Raw genomic sequence first — 12,359 nt, 5'->3', positions numbered from 1 at the left:
GACTCATTTCTTGGCATATACAAGGTCTGTCGATCTTTTTTTCCCATAAAAAAAAATTAAAAATCATTTCAATTAACAAGAAAAAGTAGTTCTTATCTCTCCTGCTAGACATTTAGTGCTATTTGTAACATTAAAACATCCTGCCATCAATCATACTCATGATCACATACAATGATCTGCTTTTCAGAGCTGCCGTTTCCCTATTTTGAAAGTGCTTTTGATACAGTACTGAACTGTAAAACAAATCTTGAAATTTAAATATAGTTTATTTCAATTATTTGTGGTTAATAAAGCAGTTAATTTTAATTAYGTAGGCTTAATTTAACTACAATAACTTAGAGCTATGTGATGTTTAAAGAATTAAAATTAGTAAGTTATTGACCCCAAAAAAGTTTTGTATTCACTTTTGTGTATGAGCTATATATACATCAAGGAAATCAATTAATTCCCTTAAAATATTTTCCAAAAAAAAGCTGAAAATAATTTATAACATTAATAGGATTATTCRCAGGACAGGAAATCTGAGAAAAAAATAGAGTGGTTGGGTGAAGATGTATAAAATAYTAAAAAAGAAAAATCTATTTTCCTATTTCTGATTTATGGAAGATCAATTCAAATAGAAGAAAGAGTGAAAAAGTAATATATTTTCTTCATAAATGATATATTTGAAGGAAAAAAGGATAATGGAATCAGCAGCTACTGAAGGAAAAATTACTCTATAATCCATGTACTTAATGTCTTTTACAGGAAATCTACTGGAAACCACTTGCATATGCCAAGCAATGAGACACGTTCTATAGCTGATATAAGTAAACTAACAAGGCCTTCAGCCAGACATAAGGCAGTGATCTTGGTGGAAGTTTAAAAATTCCACTCAGATGTAAAAGAAAAAAAAAAGAAAAAAAAAACCAACGGACTTTATTCTGTGAAGGTAAGCAAATAATACATTGTAATTATATGAATCTGGAGGTTAACAACTAGAAAACTCTCTGCCTTTGTCAGAGAAGGTTTTTTTTTCCCCAGTGGGGGTCCTTCAAAATCACAACGAAAACCAYGAGTCTTCAGCCCACTACAGCAATCATTGCTTTTCAAGAATGAAATTATAAATKAAATGCTGTTCCCTTCAGGTTTTTAAAACCCACAGTAATTTTCATGAGATTGCCTAAACTAGAGATGAATGTTTAATCAAGCGATGAAACAGCGGGGCTTACCAACCTCTAGATACCAGTATAATAAGGAAGATAGACAACATGGATCACCTGGAGATCTTCCCTGTGCACCTAAAATCCTGGGGACCTGTGATAAGACTCTATCCAACTAATTAACCATGGGCTATTTCTTCATTAATGGTCATATATAGGACCAAAACAAAACTGTAAAAAAAGACAATATTGGCTACCTTGACAGCACTGCATTTTTTTTCCGTTGCTTCTAGATCCTTTAGAAGATTTTCTGAAGATACCAAGACCTAACCAAATAGAGGTCAGGAAATCTGGAGACTTGAGAAAGAAGTGAACAGCCTRGAAATGAAAGACTAGGAAATACACATTGCTCTTCTTGAATCATGTGGAGAAACTGCCCCTGTTGTCCTTCTTGTAACCTTGACCACAAGCAAAAATTCATCTGGGATTCTGTCAGTGTCCATGGCATAAACTGTAAACAGCCATATGTTAGGGCTCCTTTATCACATAAGGACAATCCCAGACTCCAGAAACTTTAGAAGACCTCCTGTGTTGATTGGAGTCTTGTGTGTTGATGACCTCCAGAAAAAAATCCGCGTGGAAATCTTCTCTGGCTTATTTCTATAGAATCTCTCCCCACTGATTTTTACAGAGGAAGTACAAGCCCAGAAATAACTTGAGTTGTTGGTCCATGCATTTTTCTTACCACTTGGTATACAGTAGCTACAATACTCTATGTGTACTTTCACAAATGACAAAAAAATAGTATTTTGCATACGTACATAGAACAATTTTAAAAATTGTTATAGAGAAGTTACAGCAGAGGTATTTCCAGGCAGCAATAAGAAAACGCACAAGATTAGACTGTGCATACAGCCATTACTTCAAGCAAAGCCATAGCTGCAACAGAAAAAGCTGGGGAAAACTCAGAAGACACACAGGTCTAAATGTTTAAAATACTGGGGAAAGAAAAGCAGTTTTTCAAAATTACTTACCTTTAAGTACCACCTTATTCCTAAAACAAGGACATAACTGGAAAAGCAAGAATATTAAAAGCAGCTTTGACTGAACCAACATGGGATTTAAATTTACAACCTAAACTCACCATTCTTCTCAACAGCCTTTATTCTGCTGATAATATAACTGTTGGCTTGCTTAGTCTTCCAGTTAACTGTTCCATTTATGCCATCAGCAGAGCTTAACAAAAAAGCTTTTCAAAATAAAACAAATGCAAAAAAAAATTAGTCAGATCAACAGACTTCTACAAATTCAGTGTTATATGGGATCTCCTAAATGAGGGTTTGTTTTCAGCAGTTTTTCTCCAGAGTTTAGGAACCTCAGTTTAAAAATGGTGATATTTCATGAGAATACATAATAATGTTTCTGACAGTCATCCTTTTGACATTTTTTTTTCCCCGAACAAGTTGTACTGAACATTCCTACATCTGCAGGTGCTTTTGTTGATACATAATCATATTCACAAAGAGCACAATGAAGAGCATTCTCTGACAAACATCAATGTCACATACAAGCAAGAAAGTACCTAAAGCTACTTTTACTGGCATAACTTCTTTGGGTCAAAGTAAGGAACTTATATCGCCAGTGCAGAGTTTTGCTTGTGTAAAGATGCAGATACACAGCACGGAGATTCTGCCTTGCAGATACAATCAGTAATGCAATTTTGAAAATAAATAAATAAATAAGTTATTTTCATCCCACTTAGACAGATTCAACTGTTTCTGTGTTCTACACAGCTGAAGGTGCAAGTTTTAAGCTTAAAAAGTTTTAAAAGTGGTGAAGAGCAAACAAGAAATTTATAGTGCAAACTATCAGTAATTCCTGCAATACTAGAGAGATTACCAAGTTTTTCCAATATTGCAATAGGATGAACTACATAATTGTAGCCAGTCACAGACCAATCCCAAGCGAAACAACGTAACAAAAAATGCAAGACTTCATTAAAGAAGGTGCATTTTAAGTGTAAACCATAAGCAAGTGTCTTTGATTTAGGTTCACAAGTTCTTTGAGGTTTGGARCTTCGCTGCCCATCTCTACCCTATGCTGCAGGGCACAGGGGAATGGGAAAGGTAACCAGAGTACCCGATATTCAGCGGTCAGCACTTACAGCGTGACCTAATATAAGTACACATCACTACCTATTTAATTTTAAAYGGCAGGCTGTGAAATGAAACAACTAGGGAACACACTGCCCATTAAGCAGCTTTTACCACAGGCAGCCCATGGTGTCGGGCTGCAGCAAGAGAATACACCTACTGAATAGTTAATGTTATATCAGATTTCTAGCAGGCCTCACGAGGTTCAGCTCTTCGCCTCACGCAACTCGACTTTTTTTTGTATAACCTGGAAATATAATATACACTGACAGTATTTGTAGGTAAAAACAAAGACTGGGAGACTGATAACTAACGTAGGCAACAAGCCACTGACACACAACAGTCTGAGCTGGCTTGATAAGCTGCACGTTTCCAGTGATGTGCACTTCAATGGAGTGAAATGCAAATACACATCCAGGAGCACATTACACATGTCACCTATACAAAGCATGCAATTCGAGGATACCCAACTTTGATAAAAGAGTAGGGACATATGGCAGATAATAATCAGCTGAACAGAAGCTTCCACTAGAACGCAGTGCTGAGAACAGCTAATATATAAACAGGAACATCAAGACGGAGAAGGGAGGCTTTATTTTTATATTTGACACACACGATCACTTTTCAAAAGCTGTKTCTCGTTTTTGCACAGAGCCTTTCAGAAGGATGTTGACAACACGAGGAAAGTTCAGAGGAGATTCATGAATACGATTCAAGGATGACAAAAGAGGCCTTATACTGAAGAATGCCTGAGTGCGAGCTACTTAGTTTATCAAAGAGAAAATCAAGAGATCATTAGATCAGTCTTGTACTCRCACTGAAAAAAGTTATTAGTGTCAAGCTCCTACATTCGTTACACATTCCCACAGTTGTTAGAGCACCCACTGGTACTTACAAGAGCTGGAACAACCCATAGGTCTAGCCTGTAATTCAAACCCTCACAGGAGGAGTAAACCTACAGTGCCCTTCTTCTTTGCACAGRTTTTAAGTAAATGTTTTAAATGTATAATGGCATTCACAGATGATATCCACAACAAATCCTGTCTCCTTCACAGTCCAAAAAGGATCTAACAATCACGGACCAATTTTATCATTCCCTTATTGCATTCTCTAACATCCTAATGCTGTTCCGAGCTTTTKTTACCCTCTTTCTCTCTTCTTCAAACTAGGACCATGCTCAAAAAAAAAAAAAATGTCCCCTTGTTTCTCTACTGCAATCTGCCTCAGAGTCCTTCCTGCGCCTCGAGCTGGCAGTACAAATGCAGACACCTTTCTGACCTGCTGCTCAGAGCTGCACTTCAGAAGGAACAGCCAGAAACAGACCCCAGGTTACTACAGAACACTGGTCAGGAGGACACTGCCTGCAGCAAGATGCTTAGCCCATCCCTGAAATGAGAACTTGTACCCAAGAACTTATGGAGAATCCAGTGGTGTCTGCCTCGCTGCTCACACATGCATCTTCCACCAGCAAAGGGAGAAGTTGTACCCCAAACTTTCCCGCTTCTTACCATCAAATATGCACTACTGAAGTGCAAGCAATTTACTACAAGATGGATTTTCCATCAATATAAATTTGCGCTGTATTGGATATTTTCTGCAAGATAAGAGCCTCTTCAACCATGGCTATTATGTAAGAAGCAGGAATTAATTATGCTAGCTCTGCCTCCCAGGCTGCTCGAAAGGTCAGCTAAACGATTAGCACAGGCCTCTGCGCTCAGTTCATTAATAACTATGTAAAAGTTTAAAGTCAAAATCAGAACTGTTTCCAAGCTCTACAGCTATTCATTTTTGTTCCACAGGTAATTATCTGTTTCCATAGCATTYGCTTGTTTTTATAACCTCTGGGTATTTCTCCAAAATTATTTTAAAAAGAGAGTTTTGTCAGTCTTATGAACTCACTGGGAAACTTRGCATTCGCATTCTTCAGAATCCTGCAAATTAAACCCTAAGAAGAGAACAAAATTTTTGTGTTTTACAAATAATAATGTTCACTGACATGGCTAATATTCTCATTTCCATGGCTTAGGCTACTACCAAAAAATAACCTACTTCAAAAAGTCTGCAGCTCAGTTGTACCAACATTTAGAGACAGTCTCCAATATTCAGCTGGGAAGAAACTGGAGTTCTCAAAAAATAAAAATCTTCATTTACATCAAATCTGACTAACATGAATAAGAAGTTAAATAAAGAAACCGTTTAAACGGTTTAAAGAAACGGTTTATACTTATTTTTATTTCTAACTAAATAATATCACATTAAAATAGAGTAAAACTTAAAGAAAAAGTTTGACATATGATTTATATAAATAACTTTTTCTGGCTATATATAGAGTATCACAGCTATACTATTAACAAAACAACATAAACTTTCAACATAGGTAACAAGCTCATATTACTCTCATTCAGTGACACCAGTGTCACTTCAGTCAATTTCTTCACATTCAAAACACTTAAAAAAGTAAAAAACAAGAACAGCAGAAAAACTTGAGATTCTGATTAACAGTGTAATTAGCTTTTYGTCCAAAATATCCCAATTTCAACTAACAATGACTAAAATACCTTTATTGCTATTTTTTATTTTACAGTATGTTGGATTTTAGCATAAGATAGATTATCATCACTGACTTGTGTCTTCAATGTTATAATACATATCCCTGACGAACCAWGCACAAGATTAAAGAAAGTTCCATCTTTAAAGAGTTACATTTTCAAAATCAGGAAAGGAAAAACAATTTAAATACTGGTAACAGGAACTCTTGATATATATGGAAAAAATGTATTATCATTTTTTGCTTGGTTCATGTAAATATGATCTGTTGGTTAAGATAGCTAGAAAATACCCGAGTTGAACAAAAAGAGAGCAAGATTATCCAACTTAGATGACAGAACATTATTATTTAAATGAAAAAAGCATAGTCTAGTTAATATAACATTTTATATATAACCTACATGTTTCAGTTATTGCTCTGAACTGCTATAAGACTTTCAGTGCAATCACAGAATAGGTTAGGTACCTATCAGAAGCAACTGTGGTGAGCAGAAAGAGTAGACAGGGACACTACTTAAGCCAACCTCAGCTCTAACAGCTACATGGTTCTTCGCTTATTTTAAAGCTGAGTATCTTTCTTTGAACTTAGCATAGTGAGAACAGGCCAAAAGAAAATTCAAGTCTATGATAAAGACAGATTCATAGAAAGATTATTTATAATTCTTTCCTAATAATATAATTCCTTCCTAAAGTATTAACTTGAAATCTGTTCCAACTAAGCATAAGACAGTCCCATCTGTTAAAATAAGAAGTTTGTTATAAAATCAATCTTAAAATGCATTGATAAAAATCTAACGCTACAGAAAAAGTTTCCCCCAAATGGTCTGAATATAATTGTACCAAAACTGCAAAAGGTGTAAAACTTCACTTTTGCTTGATAGGTCCACTTATTATCGCACTCCAGCGACGCAGTCATATAAAAATTCTTCTCGTGCCAAAGCACTTCTGCTTTGGTCAATTTATTACCCTTCTTCTATAACACAGCTGAACTGACSAGGAGGGAAAATCGCTTCTTTTTTCCGGTTTCTTAGCTCTCCTCTTCCACGGTTCTCTTCTCTTCCTAGAACTAACCAAAGCTAAAAATTTTCCCATCTTGCTTTAGAGTTCTGCTAAGGAATAAGAGGTTGAAGCTCTAACCATACAGAATATTTTGCAGTTTCTGCTTGTCTATACCATGACCTTCTCTCAAATCACCAGTAACTACTCAAATATCCCAAAGCTATGTCCAGATGCATATTCCTGTCTAGCTTTGGAATTTCTTCTCTGTTTTACCGTAAGTAATCTATTTTCAGAAAAAAAAGCATTCTAGTATCATGACTGAAACTCCTAAGTATTGTCATAAACTTCTAATCAACTCTAAAAACATTMATGAGTCAAAACAACCTTTTCCTTATACACTACAAGTTCTAACCAGAAGATAAATTCCTGCTATAAAGCTTTTTCTTATTGTTATCTGGCTTAACRATCTCCAAGACTTCCAAATGTAAACTATTCCACCTATAAAGAATGTCCTTCTGTAACGAAAATGTGCTAACAGGATGACTAGTTTTTTCCTTGTGTAACTATTTATTCAAGCAAGCACTTCCAACTCCATCTGGACATCTTGCCTACTGCTCTGCGTCAGATCAGTGCRAAGACACGATAAATCCACCTTGCTCGGGACAGGTTCTAAGCCCTGTACGAAGAAAATATTTTTGTCCTTACRGTTGCATCCACAAAAGCAACAAAAGGCAGGGACACCAGGGCTGTTAGGCTGCAGAAGCTGCTGCTGCAGCCTCCGGAACGCTCCTCTCCTCCGCTGAGGTTTCAGAGCAGTTTCACACGGCCAGAAACCAGCAGCCACACGAGYGTCTCCCAGCTCATTCCTGGCTCCTTAATGCAAATCAGTAGAAACGTGTGGTGTGCTTTTGTGTGTCTATTTGTTTCTTTTTTATTTCTTGGAGTTTGTGTTTTTTAATGACCTGTTGAACTTACTAAACTAGGCTGTGGGTTTTTCTTCTCTTGACGGGGAGGAGAGCACATTCATTCAACTCAGTTATCTCTGCACAAGCATTTGTGCCCACGAGGGAAGCTACAAAAAATGCCTCGGCTGTGGAAGGGCAGGACACCGTTTTCTGGCAGCTGTGCAGCTTTATGACAAATTAATGTGACCCTGTCATCACAGCGTTTGGAGCGAGAACTCACGAGCTCCTTCTCTGTTCTGACTGCTTTATAGGGAATGGCTGGCTGGGGGGGAATGACTTAGTTGCTCTCTCTCTCTCTCTCTCTCCCTATTCCCGGGACAAAACAAGCATTCCCGTGCCAATACGAGGCACTGCCAACTAACTCCATAACTGCAGAAACACGAGGCAACAACCACAAAATGGCCACAGTCATCTGAATAATTCTTCTAAAACCACTTTTTCTTTAGGAGCAGAATATGAAGGCAACTTAAAAGTTTGCCAGACTCCAGCTTTGCCTTGCAGCAAAGTGTGTTAAAGCCAAAGAACTGTCAATTAGTTCACATTAGAAAAGCTCAACTTAAAATGTCACTTTTGACAATAATGTCAAGCCTCAGCTTTCCTAGCACTCTCGCAGCCCTGGAGGAGATGATAATCAGCTGGTGTTTGAAAGTTGGTGCCTTCAGTTTGAATACTGCATTAGCCCCTGGAAGRGAATGGTGGACTTCTGAAATCACTCTGCTGGGGAGGAGATCTGGACGGACTTCTGACAACAAATGGACTTCTTCAAAAAGCTGTTAAATATAAGTTTTACACATCCTACACGTAAAAAAGTTCAAGTTAAAGATTGTTATATTTTGTTTTCTCTGAATCAAGGGAAAAAACTATTCCCAGGAGAACTCAGTTGAGGTCAAGAGATGATCTTCAATACTATCATGAAAACAGCAGCTTGCTGTTCCTCTTTCTTAAAGGGGGAAAAAAAAGTGCAAGTGAAAGACTGAGAAAGTCTGAGTCATTCGACTTCTATGTGGTGCCTGGTGGTTCATCTCACTTCAGACCAGGGATCTACTACAAAAATATAACTGGATGAAGAGTGTTAGACAGATATCACTTAATACTGTTCACATTTGCTTGTATCAGTTACACACCATATATTCTGCTCTTCAAGCTACAAAATCCAGCTGAAGCAAGCTGCAAAAAGCCTGAATTTGAAGTGGAAAACTTAACACTGGAAAAACTTTAGAAGTCTATTTCCCTTACTGTGTAGTCTGGAAGATACCTGTGGATTACGCTCACAACCCAGCTTCTAGAAACTTCATTTTAGTTGAGCTTTTCTAGACTCAYTCTTAGTTAACATTTAAGGCTTATCCTAAGACTGTCCTGGTTCCTTCTGGGTTGCTATGCCATGTTTGGCCTTGCGGGAGGGTGACAGAAGAGGCAGAAAGCATTTCCACTTCAGGAAAACAGAAAAGACCTCTACTGTCTAACGAACATCAAATTTTATTCTTACCCTGGATAGCACAGCGATGGGGCACTGATTACCTCTGCAGCACATTCAACGCACCAGGTTGCTCCTGCAGTCCTGTGCCAGGTAGGATCACCCACATGGAGCACAACACACACACACACTAGCYTAGGAAAGGGCTGAGCAGCCCTCAGCTCCCACAGGGGAGGCCCCTGGRCAGCTAAGAGGCAGATGTCTGGCTATGGTCGTGATCTTGGGTCACTTCTGGCCTCTCTAGGTGCGGGCTGGGAGGCATCCTGGCGTGCAGGGTTCAACCCGGGGAGCCYGTGCCCGCAGCACCTCGCTGCTCCACGGCCATTTACCCCCATTAAGGTCGGCGCCGTCCTCTGCAGTCCCCATCCTGGCACGCTCAGCTCAAGCGCTCACGCGGGTAAAGCGGTTCTGGGAGGGGTGAACGCGAAAGGCGGCGGTGCTCGCGGGGCAGGGAGCACTGGGGCACGGGCCCCGCTCCCGACACGGAGAAGGGGGGAAGCCCAAGGCGCCTTCCCGGGCGCCGGCCGCCCCCGCCGCCCGCAGCGCCGCCGGGCCCGGCCTGGCCTGGCCCGCGGGGGCTGCCCGGGCGGGCCGCGCAGGAGGCCCGGCCTGCGGAGCGGGCCGCGCAGCCCGCCTGGCGCGGGGGAGCTCCCGCCGCGCCGCGCCGCGCCGCCCGGACCGACCTGTGAGCAGCAGCGTGGTGAGGGCGCCGCCGCTCTGCGGCCAGGGCGCCGCCGCGCAGCACCGCATCGCTCCCCGCTCCGCTGCCGCCGGCCGCCACCACCAGCGCCGCCGCATCCTCCGCCTCCCGCGCCGCCGCCGCCGCCTCTCCCCGCGGCGGCAGCGGGAGCATCATCATCATCCTCCCCTCCCGCCTCGCCGCTCCGCCCCGCCGCCCAGCCCGGCCCGGCCCGACCCGCCCAGTGGGCCGCTCCCGGCAGAGCCGGCAGAGCCGGCCGCCCCGCCGCGCATGCGGGCAGCGGCGCCCCCGCCGCCGCCATGTTAGGCGGCCGGGGCCGGTGCGAGGTGGCGGTGAAGGGGGATGCCGTTAAATGGAGGGGACAGCAGCATCTCCTGTCGTGTCCTGCTGCTTCCCCGGGTGCCGCCCGAGCAGCAGGGTAGGGGGCTCGGGCTCGGGCTCATCCCTCATGCCTGCTGGTTCCAGCCTGCTGCATGTGGGCATCAGCCCTGAGTCCTTTTAACATAAACACTCTTAGCCCTGTCTAAATCCATTTCCTTGTTTTACTGCTAAATCTTGAGCTGTTTTTACACTCTCCAGCTGGCAGGGCTGCGAGCAAGGCACTGGGGAGCAAGGCCTTGGGGAGCAGCCCCAGACACCGCAATGGGCCCGTAAGTTCTGTGAGGTACTTGCCCAGAATTGCTTGGAATGCARTGGGCAAGATGTGGTCTTCCCCAGTTACAGCAGCATTTCATTACACAGGTCTGTTTATACATCTCAACTGGGCTGTTGTGTCTGCTGTTTGTCAGTTGTAATGTATTTTTCCATATTCATAGGACTGACTTTCCGTCCCCTCRGGTCTCTTTGGAGCTTTGATTCCAAAGGTTCCATTATCATTCCCACACTTGAGAAACAAATGCCTTTGCAATAATAATAATTGTATGCTATTGAGGTTTGGAAAGGAAAAATMTGGTTTATTCAAAATGTGTTGACTCTCTTGAACTTTCTAGAAGCGGGGAAAGGAAGACAACTATGGAATATTTTGCCCTGTTTGTCTTTAGTCTTAWTACAGCTCTAAATTTCCATTAATCCTTCTTAGGAAGGGAACTTTACGTAATAAAGATCTCTTCTCTATACAAATTCTGCCTGATGATAAAGTGTGAAATAATCTGTGTTCATCCAGCTCATTGTCTTAGAGGATTTTTGATCCATCCTCTTTCCATTGAGACTTTCAAGAATATATTCCCATTTTAATTTGGTTACACAGATGTAGAGGAGCAGGAATCACAGCATCTCCCTTGCTTCTACCTGCAAGCATTCTGCCGCTTCTTCATAACTTTATAACTTGGCAAGGCCAACTTCCACCATCGCAGTAGGTGTGATTTTGGATTCATTCCCATATGGAAGTGTACTGAACCCATACAAGTACCCCAGCCATCTCAAATAGTTACCGAGTGACACTAATGTCTCTGTTAACAAGTGAGGAAACTGGTGGCTTTCCAACAACAATTTTAATGTTAGTAAAAAGCCTGTTTTTTTTTTTTGTAAACACCTATAGGGTCATCAGTGTAGGAACTGCAGTTTCTCTTCCAAGCAATACCGAGATGCTGTTCCTGTAGATGCTGTAAAACCGTCAACATAAAATATTTCCAGCGGCAGCAGTTGTTAGTGCTCAGCACGCTGACACCTGCAGGAAAGAGGTCTACTTTTATGTAAAAGGTGTTCATGAGATCTGCTTCCCAACAAGGAACATGTAAGGAGCTTCCACAAGGATCTGCCTTGTCCCGTTGCTTCCGTCCCTGCAGCCCTTGCTGCACGTCTGTATGTATCGCTTTTGTGTGAGCCCTGTCCTCASGCTGGGCTTTGTCACAGGTCCAGCATTAACCTGACCATGGAAGACTTCCAATGACCTGCCTGAGTAAATGCTGGGTAATAATGTGCCCTTTGAAGAATTCCATCCTTGCTTGGTTTTAAGAGTTTTGATGCTATGTGCAATGCAGCCAGCAGGTACTTATGAAGACAAAGAAAATTCACTAAAATTATTTCCAGGGTTGGAAAGATACGGACTTTTACAGAGCTCTGCTTTTACAGAGCTCTGCTTTTAGGTGTTTAGCCCATATATTTTGTGTTTTACCAGAATTTATTGGGTGAGAGGAGCACAAAAGAATGAATTATGTAATGTAGTAGCTTTCTCCAGAACTTGGCATCTACCTTGGAAAATACAGCCTCAGGAAAAGAAGGTTACGTATGTCCAAATAGAGAAGCGATAAGAACCTTTTTAGCAAAAAGCTTGGACTTGAATTTCTGACACAGAATTTCGCCAGTGGTCAAAGGTTTTAGCAAGCATACAGGTTCAAAGAATTAATCTATCTGTTCTTGTTAATGGTATTCTAGAAAGAT

The 12,359-nt window shown here is 41.3% G+C and overlaps 1 protein-coding gene across 4 annotated transcripts in view; it reads right to left on the bottom strand.

Moving 5' to 3' along the window:
- The window catches only part of SGCE (sarcoglycan epsilon), a 29,661-nt gene extending 19,583 nt beyond the window's left edge, over positions 1–10,078 (bottom strand). For 2 of the 4 annotated variants that reach the window (XM_026043718.1, XM_026043719.1), the window contains exons 1-2: positions 9,964–10,078; positions 2,287–2,391 (exon numbers count right to left, since the gene is read on the bottom strand). In XM_026043718.1, the coding sequence (XP_025899503.1) occupies positions 2,287–2,391; positions 9,964–10,078 (220 nt within the window). The remainder of the gene's footprint in view (positions 1–2,286; positions 2,392–9,963) is intronic. The other 2 variants (XM_026043722.1, XM_026043720.1) reach the window with 2 other exon arrangements.
- Positions 10,079–12,359: the final 2,281 nt, after the last annotated feature.

This window comes from Nothoprocta perdicaria, unplaced genomic scaffold, assembly GCF_003342845.1.
Source record: "Nothoprocta perdicaria isolate Ctin4 unplaced genomic scaffold, notPer1 scaffold_337, whole genome shotgun sequence".
NCBI classification, from domain to species: Eukaryota; Metazoa; Chordata; class Aves; order Tinamiformes; family Tinamidae; genus Nothoprocta; species Nothoprocta perdicaria.
The sequence above is the reverse complement of the archived record's forward strand: the minus strand, read 5'-3'. Positions and strand labels throughout refer to the sequence as shown.